A 26855-nucleotide genomic window follows, 5' to 3' on the forward strand; every position below is an offset into this window, starting at 1 on the left:
CTGAAATATACCATGAGCAAGAGAAGACTGCGTTTAACTGTTGCTGTCATTGGCAACCTGTGGTCAAAACTGGACCTCCCATGACCTCCCAGGATGTGTAATGTCTTATAAATGTTTCAGGCGGCTTCCAGAGTCTTGTAGCTGCCATGCTATTAAAAGGCTGATGTCACAATGCTGATGTTGTTGAGAGAAAATAAGTGGAGAACTGAAGAATTATCTGAAGAATTGGCTAAAGATGGCAAATCTGGATAATTCGGGCCAATAAAGTCCTGTTCCCCTACAGCCATTTCTTTGCCTGAATTTTGTGGTGTCCTTTTTTAACTTCTTTACCCATAGATGCATTTCAAAAGTGGGACAAAGACCACCATATTCAGTATTTGTTTTGAAAACACCAAGTCTCTGAAGAAAGGAGAGAGGCGCAGTATAGCCTTGGGGGTCAGAGGATCAGGGGTTCTAATCCTGGTTCTGCTACTTGCCTGTTGTGTGACCCTGGATGAGTCACTTAACTTCTCTGTGCCTCAGTTTCCTCATCTATAAAATGGGAACTAAATGTCTGTTCTCCCTTCTACTTAGACTGTGAGCCCCATGTGGGACAGGGACTGTGTCTGACCTTACAGTCTAGCCCAGGGCCAAGAACAGTAAGTGCTTACCAAATATAATAATAATAATACAAATAATAGCAACAGTGATAATAATAATGACTTCAAAAAAGAAATCCATAAGTCCTTGTGGTGTGCAGTGGTTAATCATTTTTTCCAGATTCCGAATGGAAGAGAATAATGGTGAAGCAGGTGGCCTAGTGGAAAGACTGTGAGCCCGCTGTTGGGTAGGGACCGTCTCTATATGTTGCCAACTTGTACTGCCCAAGCGCTTAGTCCAATGCTGTGCACACAGTAAGCGCTCAATAAATACGATTGAATGAATGAATGAATGAATGAATGAATGAAAGAGCGTGGGAGTCAGAAGACCTGGGTTCTAGTCCCGACTCTGCCAATTGCTTGACTTGTGACCTTCGGCAAGTCACTTCACTTTCTCCTCCCACTTAGATTGTGAGCCCTGTGTGAGACAGGGACTGTATCTGACCTGATCAGCTTGCATTATCCCCAGTGCTTAGAACAGTGCTTGGCACATGGTAAGCGCTTCACAAATACCACAATTATTAATGTTATCATCATTATTATTGTTCCCTTTGCCTCAGTCCTCCTGTTCTCCCTCCTCCTTAGACAATGAGCCACATGCGGGATGGGGACTGTATCCAACCTAATTGACTTGCCTCTACCCCAGTGCTCAGAAAAGCGTTAGACACAAGAGTATGCGCTTACCAAATACCATGAGACCATAATGCCATAAATACCATAATACCATAATTACCAAACGTGGTAATTCCTAGCGTGAAAGGCAAACAGTACCTTTTTCTCCTTGGTCGCCTTTCTGGCCTTTCATGTGGTCCATGTCCACTTTATCCATTGAGCCCGGTTTTCCGGGAAGCCCAGCATCGCCCTTGTCACCTTTGAAGCCCGGATTTCCCCTGGGCCCTGTAGACCCTGGGAAACCTTGATCCCCTGCAGAGAAAGGAAATCACGGGAGCCGATCAGAATATAGGACCTTAATAAAAGTCCCCGATGGAGGCCTCTATATCATCAATCGTATTTATTGATACGATTAACACTGTATAGTGTTCCGAAACTGGACCCCAATACAAGACCAAAAAAGTAGGCCTGGATACAAGACTTCAATAGAGAAGGTCCTGAGTTTGATCCTCAGAGGGGGCAGGTTTTTTCCTAGAGAAGCAGCTTTGCCTAGTGGCTAGGACCCGGGTTCTAATCCCAGCTCCGCCACGTGTCTGCTGCTGTGTAACCTTGGGCAAGTCGCTTCACTTCTCTGGGCTTCAGTTACCTCATCTGGTAAATGGGGATGAAAACTGTGAGCCCCACGTGAGACTGTGCTTAGAAGAGTGCCCAGCACCTAGTAAGTGCTCAACAAATACCATAAAAAAAGTACACAGAGTAAGTGCTCAACAAATACCATAAAAAAGTACACATAGTAAGTGCTCAACAAATACCATAAAAAAAAGTACAGAACCTCAATACAGAGCCCGAATACAAGACCTTAATAAGGGACCCTAATTCAAGACCCTCATAAGGGGCTCTGATACATAAAGCAGTGAGAAGCAGCGTGGCTCAGTGGAAAGAGCCCGGGCTTTGGAGTCAGAGGTCAAGGGTTCAAATCCCAGCTCCGCCAATTGTCAGCTGTGTGACTTTGGGCAAGTCACTTAACTTCTCTGTGCCTCAGTTCCCTCATCTGTAAAATGGGGATTAAGACTGTGAGCCCCACAAGGGACAACCTGATCACCTGGTATCTCCCCAGCGCTTAGAACTTCCCAAGCGCTTAGTACAGTGTTCTGCACACAGTAAGCGCTCAATAAATAAGATTGAATGAATGAATAAAACAGTGCTTTGCACATAGTAAGCACTTAATACCATCATTATTATAAAAAAAATGACCCTGAACAAAAAACAGTTCATCTCCTGACCATTACCTTATCAAATATTTCGTGAAATCCTGTTAAACAAGTTGTTAGAAATCGGAGACACAATAAAGTGGTTGACCCAGAGTCTTCGTACCACGGATAAAATAACTCATATGAACAGTGACAAGTCGGGTTACGTAGAAGACTCTGACCCTAAAGATCTGTAAGAACATATCCTCTAAACTTAAAGTTATCTTGAAATTTTTTCACCCCCATTTTCAAGTTGTCGATTTACTCGCTCTCGTCCTGAAACGTCTAGCCTTGCTGATCCCAGTGGCCTTTTCCCCAAATTCCGCCAAGAGCCGTAAGGATGGGTGGGTTTGGAAATGTATACTGGGAAATCCCTGGCAAGAAGAGTTGGTGGTGGCGGGGAGGGGGAGATTTGGAAGCTCTTTTATTGCTCCCAAGGCCTCCGACTGCCTCTGAGCGGCTCCAAGCAAGAGACCATTTGGAGTTAAACCTGGCTCAGAGCAGCCTAAGTGGCTCAGCCCTACTCCTCCCTCTTCCACCCAGGATTCTCCCAGACTCCTGAGGGAACCAGACCCGCCCTGCACAAACGACACAGGAGAGTCTCATCGGGCTGGTGACAAATTGATTTTTATAAAGGCTGAAAAAGTCTTGGCGTTACTGCCAGTTCCCTCTAATACCCATGAGGACTCTGATCAAGAGAATCTGTTATGTGCTTAAATCCCAGCTGCAAACATGAGAGAGAAAGAAAGTAGACTGACCACATCTTAGAATCCACATCCATTTCCATGGTCGCGGTTTTGTGAGTTACACACACTCTGAATGGCAGAGCGCAGCGCCAAGCTCCCTGCCTCCGTTAGACGTCGGGAATAAAATACCGAACACAGACTAGTTCACCTCCTTCCCAGCAGCACGTACCTTTCAGCCCCTGGAATCCTTGTGTGCCCACTGGTCCTGGAGGGCCCGGCTGCCCGGGGGTCCCCATGACCCCCATTTCTCCTTTGAGGCCTGAGGGAAGGGGAAGAGGAAAGGCACCGTGAGCAGGTCCCAGAGCCCCATGCCTACAGTTGCCGCTCCCAGGAGGCCGGGGGCGAAAACGGCCGTGTCTCCGGGAACGTGCCGGCAGAACTTCCAGCCCAAGCTTACCTGGGAAACCGGGGATCCCGGCGTTCCCCTGGGGACCGGGGGGGCCGGGTACGCCCGCGTGGCCTGTTGGGCCCGGCAATCCGGTGCTTCCCTTGTCGCCTTTGGGGCCTGGCATATCCAGGCCTGGAAAACCGGGGAATCCCTTCTCTCCTTTAATTCCTTGAAGGCCTAGAAGGGAAAGGGGGAAACAGCCTTTAGTATATGTGAGCCATCATCTCTGGGAGGTCGGTGCTTCCATTAAAGATTTCCACAAGTATGTATCTTATCAGAAGGCATGGGTGTATTTCTGTGACGGAAGGTGAAGTGAGCAAATAATGCTTCCAGGAACAATGGGTCTCTTGACCACCCTGGGTAACTCTCCCCTCAATTGTCCCAGCAGCTGGCTGGAAGCAGGAAGCATGGGGTGTGATACAGAGAGCAAAAAACTGGGCCATAAAACGGGCTGGATAATATTACCTATCAGCCCCTGCTCCCGGGACAAGAGACTCCCTTATGGGACTCCCTCCCTCTTCGGATCCAGCAGACCACCACTCTCCCCAACTTCAAAGCCTTATTAAAATCACATCTCCTCCAAGAATAAGAATAATAATAATGATGGTATTTGTTAAGCGCTTACTTTGTGCAAAGCACTGTTCTAAGCACTGGGGGGATACAAGATGATCAAGTTATCCCACGCCGGGGTTCACAGTCTTAATTCCCATTTTACAGATGAGGGAACTGAGGCTAAGAGAAGTGAAGTGACTTGCCCAAGGTCACACAGCAGACATGTGGCGGAGCTGGGATTCGAACCCATGACCACTGACTCCAAAGCCCGGGCTCTTTCCACTGAGCCACGCTGCTTCTCATCTAGCCATTCCCCGACTAAACCCTCACTTTCCCATATTCCCTTCTGTGTCGCCCTTGCACTCGGATTCGTACACTTTATTTATCATCATCAATCGTATTTATTGAGCGCTTACTGTGTGCAGAGCACTGTACTAAGCGCTTGGGAAGTACAAATTGGCAACATATAGAGACAGTCCCTACCCAACAGTGGGCTCACAGTCTATCCCACCCTCAGACCCACGGTGCTCACTGTGTGCAGAGCACTGTGCTAAGCGCTTGGGAAAGAAGAACATAATGGAGTTGGCAGCAATTGTGGACTGGGAATGTGTCTGTTTATTGTCATATTGTGCTCTCATTCATTCATTCAGTCATATTTATTGAGCACTTACTCTGTGCAGAGCACTTTACTAAGTGCTTGGAAAGTACAATAGAGCAATAAAGAGAGACAGCCCCTGCCCATAATAGGCTCACAGTCAAGAAGGGTGGGGAGACAGACATCAGTACAAGTAAACAGGCATCAATAGAAATAAATAGAATTATACCTATATTCGTATATACCCAAGTGCTGTGGGGAAGGGAGGGGTTGGAAGAGCAGAAGGAATGAGTCAGAGTGATGCAGAAGGGAGTGGGAGCTGAGGAAAAGTGGGGCTTTGTCTCTCCCAAGTGCTTAGTACAGTGCTCTGCACACAGTAAGGGCTCAATAAAGACAACTGAATGAATGAATAGCATTGATCCCTGCTCACAAGGAGCATACGGTCTATGGTATGGAGGGGACAGAGAGGTAAAAGAAGAGGTACGGAGAAGCAGCGTGGCTCAGTGGAAAGAGCACAGGCTTTGGAGTCAGAGGTCATGGGTTCAAATCCCAGCTCTGCCAGTTGTCAGCTGTGTGACCTTGGGGAAGTCACTTGACTTCTTTGGCCCTCAGTTCCCTCATCTGTCAAATGGGGATTAAGACTGTGAGCCCCCCGTGGGACAACCTGATCACTTTGTAACCTCCCCAGCGCTAAGAACAGTGCTTTGCACATAGTAAGTGTTTAATAAATGCCATCATTATTATTAAAAGGGAATGAAATGTTCCAGGTGAGAAATGTAGAAGGAACAAGTAGAGTCACCTTTCAATCCTGGTGGTCCTTGGCCTCCCGGAGGGCCCATGGGTCCTTGAGGGCCAATTCCCGGGGCTCCCGGCAATCCCGGGACACCTTGTAAGCCAGGCGGGCCTGGAATGCCTAAACAGAAAAGTTAACACTCCTGAAACAGGGGTCGTCCATGGAGTCGGCCTAACCGCACCGCGTTCCCAGGGTGGGAGGGGGCAAGGGATCTGCCCTTCTGTGTTACCTTGTTCTCCTTGCAAACCGGGCGGTCCGACTTGTCCTTGTGCACCCGGGATGCCGGGTCCGCCAGGATTCCCCTTCTGGCCGGGAATACCGGGGATTCCGGGCACGCCGGGTTGTCCCTTGTGTCCGGGCAGACCTACGCCGGGTTCACCCTGGACGTCGTCAAGAACGGGTCAGGTCAGAATACAATGAAGAGCACCAAAATACGGTGAAAAAAGTTCATTTATTCTCTGGGTACGTTTCATGAAGAATAGTAATAATCGTAACAATAATAATGATCATAATAATAGCAAGTGTGGCATCTGTTAAGCCCTTCTACGTGCCATATTTATTCTATTTATTTTCTTTTGTTAATATGTTTTGTTTTGTGGTCTGTCCCCCCTTCTAGACTGTGAGTCCGCTGTTGGGTAGGGACCATCTCTAGATGTTGCCAACTTGGACTTCCCAAGCGCTTAGTACAGTGCTCTGCACACAGTAAGCGCTCAATAAATACCACTGAATGAGTGAATGAATCTGTTTCCTGTAAGCTCACTGTGGGCAGGGAACGTGTCTGCCAGTTCTGTTGTACTGTACTCTCCCAAGCGCTCAGTGCAGTGCTCTCCCCACAGGAAATGCTCGATAAATCCCATTGAAGATGACCGGAAGGATGCCTACCTTTTGTCCCGGTAGCCCTGGGTTTCCAGGGAGACCATCTAGTCCAGGTTGTCCTGGAGTTCCGGGTTGCCCCGCTGCCCCGGGCACACCAACCGCACCTGGGGAAGAAACAAAACGTCAGTCAGTCCAACCCTTCTTCTGCTCCGTGTCTTTGAGCCCCGAGTTCCCCTATTCCTCCACCTCCAGCAGGAAAACAGAAAGCGGAGCATTCCACTCGAGCTCCCGCCCAGGGGGCCAGCGGGAAGAACTGAGTGGGTTCTAGCCACATGCTCCATTCATAATCATCATCATCATCATCAATCGTATTTATTGAGTGCTTACTGTGTGCAGAGCACTGTACTAAGCGCTTGGGAAGTACAAGTTGGCAACATATAAAGGCAGTCCCTACCCAATAGTGGGCTCACAGTCTAAAAGGGGGAGACAGAGAGCAAAACCAAACATACCAAGAAAATAAAATAAATAGAATAGCTATGTACAAGTAAAATAAATAAATAAATAGAGAAATAAATATGTACAAACATATATACATATATACAGGTGCTGTGGGGAAGGGAAGGAGGTAAGATGGGGGGGATGGAGAGGGGGACGAGGGGGAGAGGAAGGAAGTGGCTCAGTCTGGGAAGGCCTCCTGGAGTAAATAATAGCAATTATAGTATTTTTTTAAGCGCTTACTATGTGCCAAGCACTGTTCTAAACACTGGGATAGAGACCAATGATTCAGGCTGGACACAGTCCCTGTCCCACGTGGGGCTCACACTCTTAATCCCCATTTTACACATGAGGTTACTGAGGCCCGGAGAAGTGAAAGTGACTTGCCCAAGGTCCCACAGCTGACACATGGCAGAGCCGGGATTAAAACCCCAGTCCTTCTGACTCTCAGGCCCTTGCTCTATCCACTAAGCCACACTGCTTCGCAGCATGGAACCACAATGCTCAATGCCCACCCCACAGATAGTGTCCTTATTTTCAAAAAAGAAGCAGCGTGGCTCAGTGGAAAGAGCACGGGCTTTGGAGTCAGAGGTCATGGTTTCGAATCCCGGCTCCACCACAAGTCTGCTGTGTGACCTTGGGCAAGTCACTTAACTTCTCTGAGCCTCAGTTACCTCGTCTGTAAAAATGGGGATTAAGACTGTGAGCCCCACGTGGGACAACTTGATCACACTGTATCCCCCCCAGCACTTAGAACAGTGCTTTGCACACAGTAAGCGCTTAACAAATGCCATCAAAAAAAAAAAAGACGTGATGTAGAAACACAAGGGAAGACTGTCTTCGGGGAGCATCCTAGCTATTGTCACCTTCACCTCACAAGGATTTTGGTGGTATTACCCCCATTTTTTTTCAGATGGTATTTGTTAAGTGTTTACTATCTATCAAGCACTGTTCTAAGCTGTGGGGTGAGTACAAGATAATCAGGTTGGACACAGTCCCTGTCCCATATGGGGCACACAACCTAAGGCAGTGAGAGGAAGATTTAAGAGAAGCAGCGTGGCTCAGCGGAAAGAGCCCAGGCGTTGGAGTCAGAGGTCATGGGTTCATATCCTGGCTCTGACAACTGTCAGCTGTGGGACTTTGGGCAAGTCACCTAACTTCTCTGTGCCTCAGTTACTCATCTGTAAAATGGAGATTAAAACTGTGAGCCCCCCGTGGGACAACCTGATCACCTTATAACCTCCCCAGCGCTTAGAACAATGCTTTGCACATAGCGCTTAACAAATAACCATCATTAGTATTTAATCCCCATTTTCTATATGAGGTAACTGAGGTACAGAGAAGTGAAGTGACTTGTCCGAGGTCTCGCAAGCAGAAGTGGGGTAGCTGGGATTAGAAGCCAGGTCCTCTGATCCTCTGTCTCCAAGGCTCTTTCCACCAGGCCCGGCCGCACTTGAGCGATGAGGGAAATGGTTACCCAGCAAGGCACGCCACAGGTCACCTGGCTAATCCACGGCAGAGCCCGGATCACCCGCCTCCCAACCCAGGGCCCTTGAGTTTCGGTCCAGCACTTCCTCACACTCGACTTGTTGTACCTTGTGGTCCAGGAGGCCCGGGGAACCCGATGCCCGGATGGCCGGGAGAACCTTTCTCTCCAGGGATTCCTGGCCTTCCTGGGTTTCCAGGGAACCCTTTGTCACCTTTCAAGAAAAGAACACAGAGAATCAAATGTGCATTCGATACTATTTACTGAGCACCCGCGAATATCATCATCATCATCATCAATCGTATTTATTGAGCGCTTACTGTGTGCAGAGCACTGTACTAAGCGCTTGGGAAGTACAAGTTTGCAACATATAGAGACAGTCCCTACCCAGCAGTGAGCTCACAGTGTAAAAGGGGGTGACAGAGAACAAAACCAAACATACTAACAAAATAAAATAAATAGAATAGATATGTACAAGTAAAATAAATAAATAGAGTAATAAATATATACAAACATATACATATATACAGGTGCTGTGGGGAATATGTAATTGGTAGACACAATCACTGATCCTCGCTTACAACCAGGTGGGGGGAGGCAGACACTAATGTAAAAGGAAGAAGGAAAAAGAGATGGGTGCATGAGTCCACTCTTATGTGATAAGGAAGGGAATAATAATAATAATTGCGGTATTTAAGTGCTTACTTTATGCCAGACACTGAAGTAAGCGCCAGGGTAGATACAAGATAATTGGGTTGGACACAGTCCCTGAGCCACACAGGGCTCACGGTCTTAATCCTTATTTTACAGAGGAGGTAGCTGAGGCACAGAGGAGTCACGTGACTCTCCCAAGGTCACACAGCAGACAAGTGACGGAGCCGAGATTCGAACCCAGGTTCTCTGATTCCCAGGCTCATGCTCTTTCCACTAGGCCAGGCAGCTTCTCGTGTATCTTATGTAAGATACATGTGTAAATGCTAAGGAAAGTTGGGGGTACTTAAGCACTTAGCGGGCGGTCCAGAAGAGCTGAAGTGGCCGTCAGGGGCAATATAATAATCATGATGGTATTTATTAAGTACTTCCTCTGTGCCAGGCACTGTGCAAGACCATCAGATCAGACGGTCCCTGTCCCACTGGGTGAGTTAAGGTGGGAAGATTGGAAATTCATTGGGAAGACCACTTGGAGGATAATGTGATTTCCAAGGGCTCTGAAGATGGGGGAGGGTCAAAATTCCAGATGGTGGGGAGGATGTGAGCAAGAGGTCAGAGGTGAGAGAGAGACCAGATGAGGCACAGGGAGCAGATTATCTTAAGCGGAATGCAGAGTGTGAAGCAGAATGTACTGGGAAAAGAGAATGAATAAGCAGGAGAAAGATTGCTTATAGAGTGCTGTAAAGTCAACGATCAGGTGTTTGGTTTTTGTGGGGTTTTTTTTACGGAACTTGTTAAGCTCTTACTATGCACCAGACGCCGTACCAAGAGCTGGGGGGAAATTATCAGATTGGACACAGTCCCCCCACCATCCCACAGAGGGTCCCCAGTCTTAATCCCCATTTTACAGATGAGGTAACAGAGGAAGTGTAGTGACTCGTCCGAGGTCCCAAAGCAGACAAGTGGCAGAACGGGCAGTTTCTTGATGCGGAAAGGGATGGGCAACCCTTTGAGATTTATGAGGAGTGGGGAGATGTGCATGAGAAACCCGTTTTAGAAAAACGATCTGGGCAGCAGACTCAAGGGGATCGGAGAGGGAGATCAGGGAAGAGGTGGATGTAATAGTCAAGCAGAGCTCTGACCAGTGCCTGGGCCAGTGTGGTGGCAGTTTGGACAGAGAGGGCAGGGCACATCCTAGAGATGTTGTGGAGGAAAAACGGGCAGGCTTTGGTGACAGACTGAAAGTGGGGCTTGAAAGACAGGGAGGAGTCAAGGACAAAGGGCCCGGTTGAAGGCTTTTAGGGGAGGGCTGGCAGAAGAGGTGTATGTGGAGCTTCTCACCATCCCTCTCCAACCCCCCTTTTTGACTTCCCTCCCCACAATCCTGGGTCGGTCCGATACCTTGTGGTCCTGGGAATCCTGGAGTTCCCGGAAGCCCCACTGCCCCGGGGGGTCCCGGCAAAGAAATGACTTGTCCGTCACTGCCTTTCGGCCCTAAAAATGAAAACGAAAAGCCATGAACGCATTTCCCTTTGCTCCCCTGATTTTTAAACGCCCCCGCCGGGCCTTAACAAGAACCACTGCTTGCTGACGGTCCTTGTCCACGAGCCCCAGACTTTTAGGTCCATAAAGAAGAAAATACCGCCCCATATCTGCGGACCGGACAGGCCCGTACACACCCGCTCTGCTTTCCCCAGAGGACACGTCACACCCTCGGGGAGAGGAAAGGCGAGAGAATGGCGTCAATCATGCCAACGCCTCGAGGGGTCTGGCTTCTTACCGGGCAGGCCGGGGGGCCCTGGGTTTCCCGGAAATCCGGATTGTCCTTTGTCACCGGCCGGGCCGCTGGGTCCGATGCCGGGAGGGCCTGGGGGACCTATGTCACCACGACTCCCCGGAAATCCAGGTCCTCCAGGTAAACCGCGGTCTCCTTTCAATCCTTCTAAGCCCTGGTTTGGACAAGAGAAAGACAGAGGTCACAGAGGTCGCCTTGATGGGCTCTGGCTGACCGACACCTGCCTTCACCATTCTTTTCCACTCGGGCATTGTCAGTCCTTAGGGTCCTTAGGAAGGCAGTCATTTTGAGTTAGAGGAATCTACTGCTCCAAGCAATCTGGTCTGACCCTCCCTTAACAAAGTGGTAGAATGGAACCAAGGTACCACAGCGCTTACTTAAAACGTAGCCCTGTGGTTTGCACACTCACTCGAGTCTCTCCGGAAATCACCCGCCGCCTCCGTTCCCGTCACCCACACGATCGTTCAGTAGTCCAAGAAATCCAGTTCTCTAGATGCACCCCCAAAGACCAGGCGCTAGAAATGCACATACCGGGGATCCCTTGGGACCTTGAAGACCTGGTTGGCCATCTCTTCCGGGTTGTCCTGTCCTTCCTGGCGTGCCCGGTTGACCCGGGAATCCTGGTTGCCCCTTATCGCCTTTGAGTTGTATGCCATAGACAACATCTCCGGGTTCCCCCTTTGCTCCTGGGTACCCAATCAGTCCTGGGTTACCTTGTGGACCCTGTAGAAAGTCACATAGGGTTAGTCTGTCCTTTATTCTTCCACTCAATAGTATTTCCAGATTTTCTGAATCTCATCTGAGTGCAGAACACTATACTAGATTCTTGGGAGAGCACAATAAAAGAGTCACAAATAATCCCTGCCCTCGTGGAATTTACAAACTCTACCCCCACCTCAACTGTATCTCCTTTTTCTCCCATCTCCCCCTTCAATATTTCATTAGAGGGGCAGTGGATTTAAAGCTAGCAGGGTTTTTTTTACGGTATTTGTTAAGCGCTTACTGTGTTCCAAGCACTGCACTAAGTGCAGGAGTAGATACAAGGTAATCAGTTGGACACAGTCCCCTTCCCACATGGGGCTCCCATTCTTAATCCCCACTTTACAGATGAGGTAACTGAGGCACAGAGAAGTGAAGTGACAGACAAGTGGTGGAACTAGAATTAGAACCCAGGTCCTCTAACTCCCGGGCCCTTGCTCTTTTCCACTACAACACACTACTTCAGGTAGAAGACCAGCTCGCCTGGGAACATGAGCAAAGGAAGGAAAGTGGGAAAAGTTAAAAGCAGCTTTTCTCCTTGCTTCCAAGTTTTTCTGTCTTTCATCTCCACGATTGCCGGGGCTTCACTGATTCATTTCACTTCTGGGTTTATTTTGGGAAAATTGTCAACAACGGTAGCTCCCAACTTGGCTCCCCTATTCCTCGGGAAAAGCTGTAGAGCCAAAAAAGTCACGAGAACACTTCAAAGGGAAGCACGCTTCGGCTCCCTTCGAGCGTCCCTCTTCACTTCCAGTGTCTTTCCTCAGTTCATTCATTCAGTCGTATTTATCGAGCGCTTACTGTGTGCAGAGCACTGTACTAAGCATTTAATCCCACTGATAGAGCGGGCAGCCCTATCCATATGGATAACGGAATATGGGAGTTCTTCAGAAATGTCAGGTGGTGGCACACTGCTACAATTTTCCATTTGCTTGGGGAAATTATTCAACCTATGCATAATGTAGTTCCGCAAGCACTACCACTAGATGGAAAAGCACTATATAATTACAAACCAAGGAACCCCAGAAGTTCTGTTTCTGTCAAAAAAAAAAACCCCAAAAACCCACATAACTGGAATCCTAAAGTCTGGCCATGGGCCGGCATGCTCTTTAAATAATAATAATAATGGCATTTATTAAGCGCCATGTGCAAAGCACTGTTCTAAGCTTCGGGGAGGTTACAAAGTGATCAGGTTGTCCCATGGGGGGCTCACAGTCTTAATCCCCATTTTACAGATGAGGTAACTGAGGCATAGAGAAGTTAAGTGACTTGCCCAAAGTCACAGAGCTGGCAATTGGCAGAGCCGGGATTTGAACCCATGACCTCTGACTCCAAAGCCCGGACTCTTTCCATTGAGCCACGCTGCTTCTCTACTTCTTTAAAGTTAGCATCACGAAAGACTGTAAACTCATTATGAGCAGGGAACGCTTCTGCTAATTCTGTTATACTCTCCCAGGTGCTCAGTACAGTGCTGTACACGTAGCAACCGCTCGATGAATACCATCGATTGATTGATTGGAAGACCCAATTGCCTCAACCCCAGACTGCCCAGAAAGGTGGTATTTTTGTTAAGCGCTTACTATGTGCCAGGCATTGTACTGAGTGCTGGGGTAGATACAAGATAATCAGACTGGACACAGTCCCTGCCTGTCCCACATACGGCTCACGGACTTAATCCCCATTTTCCAGATGAGGTAAATGAGGCACAGAGAAGCGAAGCGGCGGGGCCGGGAGTAGAACCCAGGTCTTCCGACCCCCAGATCCGTGCTCTTGGGCCCCAGTTTGCATACTTACAGGTAATCCCTCCATGCCATCACGCCCCGGTTGACCTCGATCTCCTTTGATCCCGAACTGCCCCGGAAAGCCTTTGGGAAGTAGAAAAGAAAACATGGCATCTCATCCAACAAAGATAGACAGTCCTCATTCTCACACCTTAAAGGTCTCCCCAAGGCGGGCAGGTGAGGGGGGGTTTCTATCCAACGTGAATGGTCACGGGAGAGGTCCTCTGCTGTAAACCCCAGCCAATCTGTCGCCGATAAAAACCCGAAAGCGGCCAGTGGCATGAACACAGAAATCGCCCACGTGGCCCTGAGGAGCCATCGCTCATTTTGATAGCGGTCCCCTTCTAAAGTGGCGTCTCATTCACGTTTGATAAAACGGCATCATTTATCTGACTGGCCCGAACTCTACAGAATCAATCCTGATCAAAGCCTGGGTACTGACTCTCAGCAGAGGGAACTTGTTGAGGTAATGGAATGGTAAAAACGCACAATGGTGCCACACTGCGAGGAGCAACCTGCACTCAAACTACTGCGCTTAATTGAGATTCCCGCTTCAGCCTCTCATGCCGGTCTCCCGTCCAATGAGTGAGGTTCGGTTCCTTCACGATTCGTGCTGGAGCTGCTTATCTTGGAGCGCGACGCTGGGATGCATGGAACCCATAGTGGGGAGCTTTGCTCAGGGCAGTCCTTTCCATTTGCTTTCTACCTTTTTCTCCTTTAGGTCCCTGTGGTCCTGGGAGTCCAGGGACTGTTCCAAAATCGCAGGTGAGGCAGCCTTCTCCTTTATCACCTTTGAAATACAAGGAACAGGCATGAGAAAAATGGATCGTGAGCTGAGAAAGATAAAACTCATCAAAGTGTGGTCTGTGTTGGTGGAAGGAAAGCGAGTCCAGCTCCTTCTCCTTTCCCCATCACTCAAGAAAAGGAAGCCACTCCTTGGGGGCCGTGCTTTAGCCCAGCACAGTTTTGTTCTCTGTCTCCCCCTTCTAGACTGTGAGCCCGCTGTTGGGTAGGGACCGTCTATGTTGCCGATTTGTACTTCCCAAGCGCTTAGTACAGTGCTCTGCACACAGTAAGCGCTCAATCAATACGATTGAATGAATGAATGAATGCCCAGCTGCCTAACCCCAGGGATGCTATGCCTTGCGAGGGACTACCAAAACCCCTGATGGGGCATTCTCCAAAGAGGGCTTGCTAACTCCCGGTCTCTATCCCCTCCAACAGCAGCCCCATCGGTAATATCTCCTCAGTGCATAGCACCGCAATGAGCACTGATCATGCTAAGATCACTGTACTGGTCACCTACAATGTGCAGAATAACATTTTAAGTCCTTGGAGACCTCCGGTGGAAGTCAAAGGAGTTGGCAACACCTTCTGCTGCCATTTTTAGATAATAATAATAATAATAATGATAGTACTTGTTAAGCGCTTACTATGTGCCAAGCACTGTTCTAAGCGCTAGGAAGGGGGATACAAGGTGAACCATGTTGTCCCTTGTGGGGCTCACAGTCTTAATCCCCATTTTACAGATGAGGGAACTGAGGCATGGAGAAGTTAAGTGACTTGCCCAAAGTCACACAGCTGACAAGTGGCGGAGTCGGGATTAGAACCCATGACCTCTGACTCCCAAGCCTGGGCTCTTTCCATTGAGCCACGCTGCTTCTCAGCTACCAACAGGCGCACTCTGACTTCAAGGGTGCGACTGTCATTTCAATCCCACCTAAGGACATTTTTGGGGAGAAGCGGATTCCGAAGGGAAGGAGAAGGAGCTCTTTTTACCTCTACCCCGAGCCGACCCACATGATCAGCTCAGTTTGAGGACCTGGAGATCAGTGGAAAACCATTTTCCCCACCCTGCCGCCCAAAGAGGACTAGCGATTTTTCAAACCAAACAGGTCGTTTGGTTGATTCGATTCTTTCAGACGGTTACAATTTCCATTTCAAGGAGCCGAGTCCTGATATTCCCAGCCCAGAGAAAGAACGTTTTCCCACTCAAAGTTTCCAGAAGATCACAATCTAAACGGAATTACCTCAGCAAGATCTAGAAATGTGCCTGGAGAGCAAATCCAAATCAATCAATCAATCAATCATATTTATTGAGCGCTTACTGTGTGCAGAGCACTGTACTAAGCGCTTGGGAAGTACAAGTTGGCAACATATAGAGACAGTCCCTACCCAACAGTGGGCTCACAGTCTAAAAGGGGGAGACAGAGAACAAAACCAAACATACTAACAAAATAAAATAAATAGAATAGATATGTACAAGTAAAATAAATAGAGTAATAAATATGTACAAACATATATACATATATACAGGTGCCGTGGGGAAGGGAAGGAGGTAAGATGGGGGGATGGAGAGGGGGGCGAGGGGGAGAGGAAGGAAGGGGCTCAGTCTGGGAAGGCCTCCTGGAGGAAATACAGCCAAGGAAAGACTCAGCATCCCCATCCCTAAGGATCTGAGTCTCCAGGTGCCTACTCTGAGAAAGAAAAGTCTACACAGGTGTCAAAGAAAATACCTTTTTGTCCCATCTCCCCATGAAATCCTGCTTGTCCTGGAGGTCCTGGAAGGCCTTGCTCTCCTGGCGGTCCACGCTCGCAGTCCAAATCTCCATCTAGAAACAAGGCAGATGAGAAAATCCACATTGTTTCCCACGATCCCACTTTTCCCTGCAGGATGTTGATGGGTCATGGGTCACTCAGGATATCGGACCAGTGAGTGGCACTGACGGGCTTCAGATCAAAATGTGGCCTAGCAGACAGAGCCCAGGCCTGGGAGTTAGAAGGACCTGGGTTCTAATCCAGCCTCCACCACCCGGATGCCATGTGACCTTGGGCAAGTCACTTCACTTCTCTGTGCCTCAGGTACCTCATCTGTAAAGCGAGGATTAAGACTGTGAACCCAATGTGGGACATGGACTTTGTCCGACCTGATTTATTTCTATCTACCCCAGCACTCGGTACACTGATTGGCCCCGAGTAAGTGCTTAACAAATACCATTAAAAAAACACACACACACACACACACACACACACACAAACAAAAAAACAAAAAAAAACAAAACAAAAAACCAGAAACGGTGGCAGAAAAATAAATTACAGTGCAGGTTTTAGTTAAAATGTTGATTTACTGAATCAATCAATCAGTCTTATTCATTGAATGACTACTGTGTGCAGAGCACTGCATTAAGTAAGCTAGTTGTGGGCAGGGAATGTGTCATGTTTTACTCTACAAACCCTCAGTACAGTGCTCTGCACACAATAAGAGCTCAATAAATACAACTGATTGATTGATTGGGAGAGTGCAATATAACAGACACAGTCCCTGCCCTAATGAGCTTGCAGTCTAGAGGAAAAAATGAATAAAAAAAGTTATAAAAATGAGTTCAAAGTGTGTGCAAATTAACGTAATGCTGTTGTGGGGTGGCCTCATTCTAGATGCCCCTTCTTGCAGTCACTTGGGTATGCCCAGAGCTTTCTATTGAATGCTTATTGTCAGACTCACAACTGTGTTTCCTCCAAAATTAAGACAGCACATCAACATAAAAAAGAAGTGTACCAAAACAGGATAAGATTTGTTGGAGTATCATTTGCTCTTTATCCCTAACACTCAATCTCCCCTTTTACTAATTCCCAGCAGACTTCCTCTGGTCTTGGAGCCATATAAATTGCCCGGGGGACAGATTGATGCTTGACAATTTGTTGATGTTTAATTCTAAACAGGTTTTATCGTTCGTGGGAAAAGGATCAAACTACCATAATTCAAACAACATCTGTTGTATCACCAGAAGTAGGTGCTAAATAGATTCTATTGCTGTTATTCCCCTTCTTTTTTTTTTTCTTTTTAAAGAAATTCCCGGCCCTGGCATTTTTCTATATTTTTGAAGGAGGATGACAAAATGAGCAAGGAACTAAGAATCTATTATTGTTAGTATTATTATGGTATTTGTTAAACACTCACTAATGTGTCGAGCACGGTTCTAGTTGCAGGTTGGACAAGGTCCCTGTCCCACATGGAGATTATAGTAGGAAGGGGAACAGGTATTGAATCCCTATTTTATATTTGAGCAAATGGAGGCACAGAAAAGTTAAGTGACTTGCCCAAGGTCATAGAGCAAGCAACTAGCAGAGCCAGGAATAGAACCCAGGTCTTCTGATTCCCTGTCCCGTGCTCTTTTCACTAGGCCACGCTGGTTCCTGCCTGGACACTGAGGAGCTCTCCCCCTCTAGCCTGTAAGCTCGTTGTGGTCAGGGAATGTGTCTGTTTTTTAGTGTTGTAGTGTACTCTCCCAAGCATTTAGTACAGTGCTCTGCACAGAGTAAGCACTCAATAAATACGACTGACTGATTGACATGTTGCAATCTCTCCCCCTTTTAGACTGTGAGCCCACTGTTGGGTAGGGACTGTCTCTATATGTTGCCAATTTGTACTTCCCAAGCGCTTAGTACAGTGCTCTGCACATAGTAAACGCTCAATAAATACGATTGATGATGATGATGATGTTGCAGTTTCTGGACCCTGGGCACTAATCTTAACTGGGCACGAGAAAGGGGAAAACCCTGTGGTAGAGTCCTGCTTCCCTCTCCGTAACAGGAGCTGGGTTTCGGGATAAGGAGTGGGACAGGAAGGCTAGGTGGGCCTGAAGAGTCACCGTGGGACCGCTTTTCAGTGGGAATCTCAAATGGAATTTCACAACTCCTCCTGGTCCCCGCAGGATGCTCAACAGGCAGGAGTATTCATTTATTCAGTTCAATCGTACTTAGCGGGGCTTACTGTGTGCAGAGCACTGTACTAAGTGCTTGGGAGAGGACAGTATAACAATAAACAGACATTCCCTGCCCACAGCGAGCTTACAGTCTAGAGGGAAAAGGATGCGTGAGGGCAGGGGAAGCAGCTCAATTAGTCAAAGATATATTTACTGTTGGAAGGAATTGACAGTCATGGGGAGGAAAGGAAGTTATTTAGAAATGCCCAAAATCTGATCTAGCAGATCAGATTGGGAAGCAGCGTGGCTCAGTGGAAAGAGCCCAGGCTTTGGAGTCAGAGGTCATGGGTTCAAATCCCGGCTCCGCCACTTGTCAGCTGGGTGACTTTGGGCAAGTCACTTCACTTCTCTGGGCCTCAGTTCCCTCATCTGGAAAATGGGGATTAAGACTGTGAGCCCCCCGTGGGACAACCTGATCACCTTGTAAACTCCCCAGCGCTTAGAACAGTGCTTTCACATAGTAAGCACTTAATAAATGCCATTATTATTATTATTATTATCTAGCAAACACACAGTCAATCAATGATATTTACTGAGCGCTTGGTGTATGCAGAGCACTGTACTAAGCACTTGGGAGAGTACAGTGTAACAGAGTTTGTAGACATGTTCCCTTTCCACAAAGAGTTTACAGTCTAGATGGGAAGACGGGCGTTAATATAAATAACTTAAGGATTATGAACATAAGCACCGAGAAGCAGCTGGCCTAGTGGAAAGAGCCCAGAGCTAGGAGTTGGAGGACCTGGTTCTAATTCTGTTTCTGCCACTTGTCTGCTGTGTGACCTTGGGCAAGTCACTTCACTTCTCTGTTACCTCATCTGTAAAATGAGGATTAAGACTGTGAGCTCTATATGTGACAGGGACTGTGCCCAAACTGATTATCCTATATCCTATCCCAGTGTTTAATAAAATAAAATAAAAATAAATTCATTCAATCATATTTATTGAGCACTTACTGTGTACAGAGCACTGTATTAAGCGCTTGAATGATGGCATTTGTTAAGCGCTTACTATGTGCAAAGCACTGTTCTAAGCACTGGGAAAGATACAGGGTGATCAGGTATCATCATCAATCGTATTTATTGAGCGCTTACTGTGTGCAGAGCACTGTACTAAGCGCTTGGGAAGTACAAGTTGGACTTGGGGCTCTACGCACTTGGATTTGTACCCTTTGGGCATCTGGTATTCACCCCATCCTCAGTTCTGTAGCACTTTTTCTTTAAATGGTATTTGTCAAGCACTTACTATGTGCCAGGCACAGCGTGGCTCAGTGGAAAGAGCCTGGGCTTGGGAGTCAGAGGTCATGGGTTCAAATCAAAGTCAGCTGTGTGAATTTGGGCAAGTCACTTAACTTCTCTGGGCCTCAGTTACCTCTTCTGTAAAATGGGGACGAAGACCGTGAGCCCCACATGGGACAAACTGATAACGTTGTATTAATTCATTCAATTATATTTATAGAGTGCTTACCGTGTGCAAAGCACTGTACTAAGCGCTCACAGTCTACCCCAGTGCTTAGCACAGGGCTTGGCACATAGTAAGCGGTTAACAAATACTATCATTAATTAAAGAAGTCTCAGCTACCTGGGTCCCAGTACCTGATCGAGAAGGTGGAAAAGACCTCGATACCTTCAATCAATCCATCAGTCAGTCATCAGTGGTATTGATTTCTGTGGGCAGAGCACTGTACTAATTGCTCGGGAATGGTATTGATAGAGCGCTTTCTGTGGGCCGAGCACTGTACTAAGCACTCGGGAGAGGACGACCCAACAGAGTCGGTAGACACATTCCCTGCTGGGAATCTGATCCAGCCCCCTGCCACGGGTCCAGGGATAGTCAAAGCCATTTAGGTCGGACATACTGTTCATGTCCATTTCCGGATCGCCACAGTCTCCCCGTGTAGCCTGTCCCTGTATTGAATCTCCCTGAGGATTAAGAAGTGTCCTCCGCCCAACCAAAATCACTAATTCTGCATCTGATTTCGTCTCCCCTTGCTTCGCTCTCTGTGGATGGACAACTGCTCATCTTTCCCTTTGTGCATTTTCTTGGGGAGCATCTCCTGCTAACCTGGAATACCAGTCGATTGCATTTATTGGGCGCTTACTGTGTGCACAGCACTGTACTAAGCATTCGGGAGAGCACAATACTGTAGATGGTCTAAGTGGATATAACAGTAATGGCTATTCAGCGACCTCTCCATCACACGTGGCTACCATAATTGAATCACCTCCCTCTTGACTGACTTTCCTGCAAAAAACGATGACATTTTGTGGGTAACGAGCCCTACGGGATTTAGGACAAGGAGATCAGAGCGACTTCCTTCATGGGCCCCTCTGGACTTAACTTCCCTATGCCTCAGTTCTTTCATCTTCAAGAAGGGGATTCAATACCCATTCTTCCTCATACTTAGATTGTGAGCCCCAGGTGGGACCTGGTGATCTTGTATCCACCCAGGCCCGTAGTAGAGGGCTGGGTACATCGTAAGTGCTTAACAAATACGACAATCGCCGATAGCGTGGAGGGATGCCACTTAGAACAGTGCTTTCCACATAGTTAGCGCTTAATAAATACCATTATTATTATTATAATGCCAAACCGGTCAATGCCAGCTCATTCCACACCCTGGCAGCCGAAAATTCGGGGAGAGCAAGGAAAGGTGAATTTAAGTCTGGGAGTACCCAGTTCCGAGACCCACTGAAGAATCAAACCTGTAGGATTTGAGATCCAGAGCAGGACTTTGGAGATTGCAACCGAGACATTATAAAATTCAAGATTGCGATTCCATCCCAAACAGCTTTGGCCTATTAAGAATATCTGAAGGCACAGATGGCCGTTAGCTAACTTAAGCCATATGGGAGAGAATAGCATAGTGTGAAACTCAGCAGTCGAGAAAACTCTAAATGGAAGTATTTAAATCTAACTGCTGCATGGTTAATGAGTCATTAATATTTCCCTAGGTGGCAATTACCTTGAAAATGTATCATCTCCCAAGGTATATTATGTGTTTGGAATATATTTTCACTAGTAAATTATGTCCCATTACTTTATGATTGGGAATTTCTCATCTTAAATTGACTGCCAGAGACTCTCCAGCCGGAATGGATGGCGAAATCCACAGTCTCTCAGACGCTTCCAACACACTTCATTAAAAATCCTGCAGAGTTCTCATATCTGGCATAAATTTGCTTCCAACAGGGTGGACTTTTAGACCCCTCTGCTTCTCTGCTTTGCTTGTCTTGCAGATTTGCATGGAACAGTCTTAAGTCCAGCTGCCCATGTCAAATCTTGATGCAATTTCTTTTAAGCAGCGTGACCTAGCGGAAAGAGCTTGGGCCTGGGCATCAGAAGACCTGGGTTCCAATCCCACCACCCCCACTTACCTGCTGTTTAACTCCGGGCAAGTCACTTCACTTCTCACTTCTTATCTGCAAAATGGGCATTCACTACCTGTTCTCCCTCCAACTTAGACTATGCGGCCCATCTTGGAACCCGGTGCCCTATTCTACCCCGGTGCTTAGTACGGTGCCTGACACGTAGCAAGCGCTTAACAAATACAATTATTTGTACTAACATTGTTATTTTAAAATCATTTAAAAACGTGTCCACCCAGGTGTAGAAAAGAAAAAAGTTCTAAAACCTGATTCCAATTTTAGTGCCTTCAATGGAAAATCCACTTCCTAACCCCACAGTGGAAGAGGTTATCTGTCTATCGATGGCTAAACCAAAGACCAATTTCCACCAGCTGGATTTTCTCTTGAAGCTCTTGTGTGAGGCCGCTGCTCCGCACAGCTGTAGGGATAGCAGGAATTCAACCCTGGGATTCCGGCCTTGGGGACAACTGCAGCTGCCCAAGGTCCCCCCCTCCGCCCCCCACCATTTGATGAACATGTGCTTCTTGTTCCGATCCCAAAGCACCCTTCCCTTGCGGCTGGGGACAGTCAGGGGGCTATGCCAAAGAACATCTGGCTCAGCAGCGTGGCCCAGTGGATAGCGCACAATCCAGGGAGTCAGAGAGACCTGGGTTCTAATCCCAGCTCCATCACCGGTCTGCTGTGTGACCTTGGGCAAGTGATTTAACTTCTCTGGGCCTCGGTGACCTCACCTGGAAAATGGGGATTGAGAGTGTGAGCCCCAGGTGGGACAGGGACCGTACCCATCCCAGCGCTTAATACAGTGCCTGGCACAAAGTAAGCGCTTAACAAATACCCCAATTACTGTTACTTTTGTGGGTGAGAAAAGACACATCCTTGGAAGGATTTTTTTTTTAATGGTATGTGTTAAGGGCATACTGTGTGCCAGTCCCTGTTCTAAGCACTGGAGTAAATGCAGACTAAACAGGTTGTACATGTTCCATTTCTCACATGAGGCTCACAGTTTTAATCCCCATTTTCCAGATGAGGTAACTGAGGCCCAGACAAGTGAAGTGACTTGTCCAAGGTCACATAGCAGACAAGTGGTGGAGCTAGGATTAGAACTCAGTTCCCCTGACACCCAGGCCTGTGCTCTATCCCCTAGGCCACCCTGTTTCTCTACTTATTTATGTACTTACATGCTGCCTCACCCACTGGGCCTTCAATCTCCACGCACGGTGAATTTACCCTAGATGCAGTGTGGCCTAAGTCCAGGGAAGATCATCCCTTGACAACAGTGGAAGCTTTCTGCTTCCCACTACACAGCATAAAGAGAAACAACCTCGGGGCTGGGAGTCATGGGACCTGGCTTCTAATCCTGACTGGGCCACTCATCTGCTCTGTGACCTTGAGCGATACTTCTGTGGGCCTCAGTTTTCTCACCGGTAAAGTTACTACTATGATACTTAAATGCTTACAGTCAAGCACTGTTCTAAGCACTGAGGTAAAGTTTATCAGGTTGGACACAGTCCCTGTCCCACACGGGCCTCACTTTCTAAGTAAGAGGGAGAATGGGTGTTGAATCCCCATTTTATAGATGTGGAAACTGAGGTCCAGAGAAGCGAAGCGACTTACCCAGGGTCACACAACAGCCAAGTGGCAGAGCTCAGGATTAGAATTATTATTATATTATAGAACTATTATTACTGTTGCTAATAATAAAACTGGTATGTACCAGGTACTAAGCATTTTCCCCGTTTCCCAAGGTCAGAGTAATTCCCTTTAAGCTTTCCAAATAACCTGAAGTGCAAAAATATACCTTGGCTTCCATTATCTGGAAGCTTATCTTGAAACTTCAGCGTTTCGGGACCAAAACACCCAGGTAACTGGGGCCCAGGTATATTTTGGGCCTCGGGTGTCCAGAGGGTAAGGAAACAAAAGGGGAAGTGCTGAGAGCCTTTTCTGATTCCTCAGAGAGGCCATCCCTCTGCTCCATCATCCCCTCGGCACCAGCAACTGAGAAACACGGCAGAAACCCCAAGGGTACTTACTTGCGCTGCCAGGCAATCCAGGCGGGCCGGGGGGTCCCGGGGGTCCAGGATGCCCATCTCTTCCACTTTGTCCCTGCAGCGGCAGTCCGGGAGGTCCCTGACCCCCTTTCTCACCTTTTTCCCCACGTGGTCCAGGGGGTCCCATAGCCCCTGGGACAGGGAGCCCTGAAATGGGAAGAGCAGAGTTATTCCAAGCAACCACAACCCCCCCACAAGAAGAAACCCACAGATGGAACACCTTCGTTTGACTGAGCTCCTGGGCAAAGATACCAAATCGATAAACCCACCAGAAACAGTCTATCTCTGAGCACCTGGCAAACCACTTTGGTCTTTCAGAAACTGGAACTGACCTTGGACGACAGCAAAGCCCCGTGGTCTGTATAAACACATGCAGGGTCAATTTTGGAGGCTAAATCTGGAGAACGGTCATCACACGAGGGGCCATGGTGAATTGTGATTGCCCACAGACAACTGATTATTTATTTATTTTACTTTTACATATCTATTCTATTTATTTTATTTTGTTAGTATGTTTGGTTTTGTTCTCTGTCTCCCCCTTTTTAGACTGTGAGCCCACTGTTGGGTAGGGACTGTCTCTATATGTTGCCAACTTGTACTTCCCAAGCGCTTAGTACAGTGCTCTGCACACAGTAAGCGCTCAATAAATACGATTGATTGATTGATTGGCTGGGGCAGAGATAATCACGTACACAGTCGCTCTTCCCTGGGTAAACGGGTAGGTCAGTCAGTCTTATTTATTGAGCGCTTACCTCGGTCAGAGCACTGTAGTAAGCGCTTGGGAGGGGACAATAGAACAATATCACAGACACGCCTCCTGCCCACATCGAGTTTACAGTCTAGAGGTAGGTGTTGCCAGCCTTCCTTTCACAATCCCCATGCCAACACCAGGAGACACACCTTCCTAACTCCCTACTGTCAAAGTATTTCTTCAGCGCTTTCTCTGTGCAGAGCACTGTACTAAGCGCTTGATTGTTAATCATGCTCTAAAGGATTTTACTACTAGATGGGGAAGACAGACACTAAAACCAGTTTAGGCGCAAGCAACCCAATCGTCCTCAGTTGCGCATAGATTTATCCATGCTCAGAATTCACCTTGATTCACTGAAATAGTCACTGGGAGAATCAATGTGCTGATGATTGAATTTCAGTGGTATTTACAGCAGAGATGTATTTATTGGCGAAACAGTGGTCATTTTGGTGCATCCTAGAAATACTTTGTCTTTCTAACCAGAGTGAAGGACCTTTCTTTGTAACACCAAAAACGTGTGGACCTAAGGGGCATCCAGGCCTGCAGGGATCGGTGACTATGAATTTGTTTCTAACTTGCACATGAAGTGTTTCATGTTTACCCACATCTTTGTGACTCCGAATAGTAAGCAAAGAGAATTGAAGAAGAATTCCATCACAAATGAAAACAAACACATTCTTACCTGGCGGGCCTGGCAGGCCTGGTATACCTGGGTAACCTGAAAATCAAAACGAGGAAGGGAGAAAGAAAGAGAAAAAATGAATTTGTAATGTTGATTTTGCAAACCAAGCAATCCCCGTTGTCCTCGGCCTTGTCCAGTAGGCGATAATCAGGACACAAGCCAATATTAAAAAAAACCCCACACAATGGTATTTATTGAGCGCTCACTGTGTGCAGAGCACTGTACCAAGCGCTTGGGAGAGTACACGCCAACATTGTGTAAGCCCCTTTTAGACTGTGAGCCCACTATTGGGTAGGGACTGTATATGTTGCCAACTTTTACTTCCCAAGCGCTTAGTACAGTGCTCTGCACACAGTAAGCGCTCAATAAATACGATTTATGATGATGATGATGGTTCCTTGCCCACAAGGAGCTTACAATCTAGAGGGAAGACAGACAGTCCCTACCAATGAAGAGCACGACTAGCTGGGTGCTTCTACACGCTGTCCCTAAACACCTGCAGTAGTTTGCAAATTGAAATGCAAATATAATCAGTAGTTTGGAAGGGGTCCTGGATTAGGGGGCAGTGAGCTCCACGGAAATGAGGCAAGAAAATCAGGAATGGAGGGGTGAGCATTTCTCCCCACTGCATGCTAATAGCTACTTCCCAACTAATTAAGTCATGGTCATCGACTGCCACCAATAATCACTGAAATCCCTACAATTGAAACAATTAAAAGTAAAATCAGTTCACAGGGAAGCAGCATGGCCTGGGGGATAGAGTGTGGGAGTCAGAGGGCCCTGGGTTCTGATCCCCTCCACCACTCATCTGCTATGTGACCTTGGGCAAGTCACTTCACTTCTCGGGGCCTCAATTCCCTCATCTGGAAAATGGGGAATAAGGCTGTGAGTCCCATGTTGGGACAGGGACTGGGTCCCAACCCGATTTGCTTGTATGCACCCCAGCACTTAGTACAGTGTCTGCCACATCATAAGCGCTTAACGAATACCACAGTTATTATTATTATTATCAAGCCCCATCATTTGCACCTCAGTCCCCTGTGCTGCTGCGAATGAATGAATCAATCAATCAGTCGTATTTATTGAGTGCTTACTGTGTGCACAGCACTGTACTAAGCGCTTGGGAAGTACAAGTTGGACAACCAACAGGTCTCAGCTCAGGCTAGGCTTAAGAAATACAACATTGCTCCTCCCCTAAACTCTCCTCCCTATCACCTCCCTTCCCCCCATCCCTTGTCAGAGGACCCTGGGGTGCAAAACTAGGAAACAAGAAACTTAGACAATAATAAAATGACTCCCTTTTATGACCGTAGATTAAAATAGCTCAGCAGGGGAAAAAAAGCATACTTCGAGGTTTGCTTGTAAATTTTAAGAAATTCTTAAAATGGATTCATCGTCTTCAAGAGGCAAGAAGACTTAACATACCTTTGAGGCCTGGTTCACCTTTCTGACCTGGACCCCCCGGAAAACCTGGTTCTCCTTTTTCTCCAGGCTTCATGCTTGTAAACTGAAACACAGCGAGGGCGGGAGGAAGACTGACCACAAAATGCCATGCAATCTTTCCTTCCAGCTTTCACCTGCTTGCGGGTGTCTAACCCAGAGTACGGAGAGCGTCATGAAGGAAAGGGCTTAACTCTTAAAATTAGGAAATACTTTGGCACCGTGAGTTCATTGGGAGTCTGCAACATACCACTCATCGGGCAAGGACCATTTGATACATAAGGAAATTCAAATGATGTCTGGGAATCCCTCACAAGAAAACCATTATATTTTCAGTGATTCTGTGCCCTCCGCAGACTTGCCAGAGAGTTGATGGCAACCCCTTTTCTGTCCTTGTCATTCATACAGGGGTCTCCATAATGGGACCCCAAACCTGCTCAAATGGAACA

The 26855-nt window shown here is 47.4% G+C and overlaps 1 protein-coding gene across 1 annotated transcript in view; it reads right to left on the reverse strand.

The window, feature by feature from the left end:
• The window catches only part of COL4A1 (collagen type IV alpha 1 chain), a 174568-nt gene that overhangs the window by 37836 nt on the left and 109877 nt on the right, over positions 1-26855 (reverse strand). Inside the window, exons 19-34 of the mRNA XM_038761618.1 lie at positions 26392-26473; positions 24967-25002; positions 23516-23680; positions 15874-15969; positions 14064-14147; positions 13371-13441; positions 11349-11540; positions 10803-10971; positions 10424-10516; positions 8481-8585; positions 6457-6554; positions 5804-5954; positions 5581-5694; positions 3644-3811; positions 3416-3505; positions 1410-1562 (exon numbers count right to left, since the gene is read on the reverse strand). Coding sequence (XP_038617546.1) covers positions 1410-1562; positions 3416-3505; positions 3644-3811; positions 5581-5694; positions 5804-5954; positions 6457-6554; positions 8481-8585; positions 10424-10516; positions 10803-10971; positions 11349-11540; positions 13371-13441; positions 14064-14147; positions 15874-15969; positions 23516-23680; positions 24967-25002; positions 26392-26473 — 1867 coding nt within the window. The remainder of the gene's footprint in view (positions 1-1409; positions 1563-3415; positions 3506-3643; positions 3812-5580; positions 5695-5803; positions 5955-6456; positions 6555-8480; positions 8586-10423; positions 10517-10802; positions 10972-11348; positions 11541-13370; positions 13442-14063; positions 14148-15873; positions 15970-23515; positions 23681-24966; positions 25003-26391; positions 26474-26855) is intronic.

The sequence above is a fragment of the Tachyglossus aculeatus genome, chromosome 20 (assembly GCF_015852505.1).
Source record: "Tachyglossus aculeatus isolate mTacAcu1 chromosome 20, mTacAcu1.pri, whole genome shotgun sequence".
Lineage (NCBI taxonomy): Eukaryota > Metazoa > Chordata > Mammalia > Monotremata > Tachyglossidae > Tachyglossus > Tachyglossus aculeatus.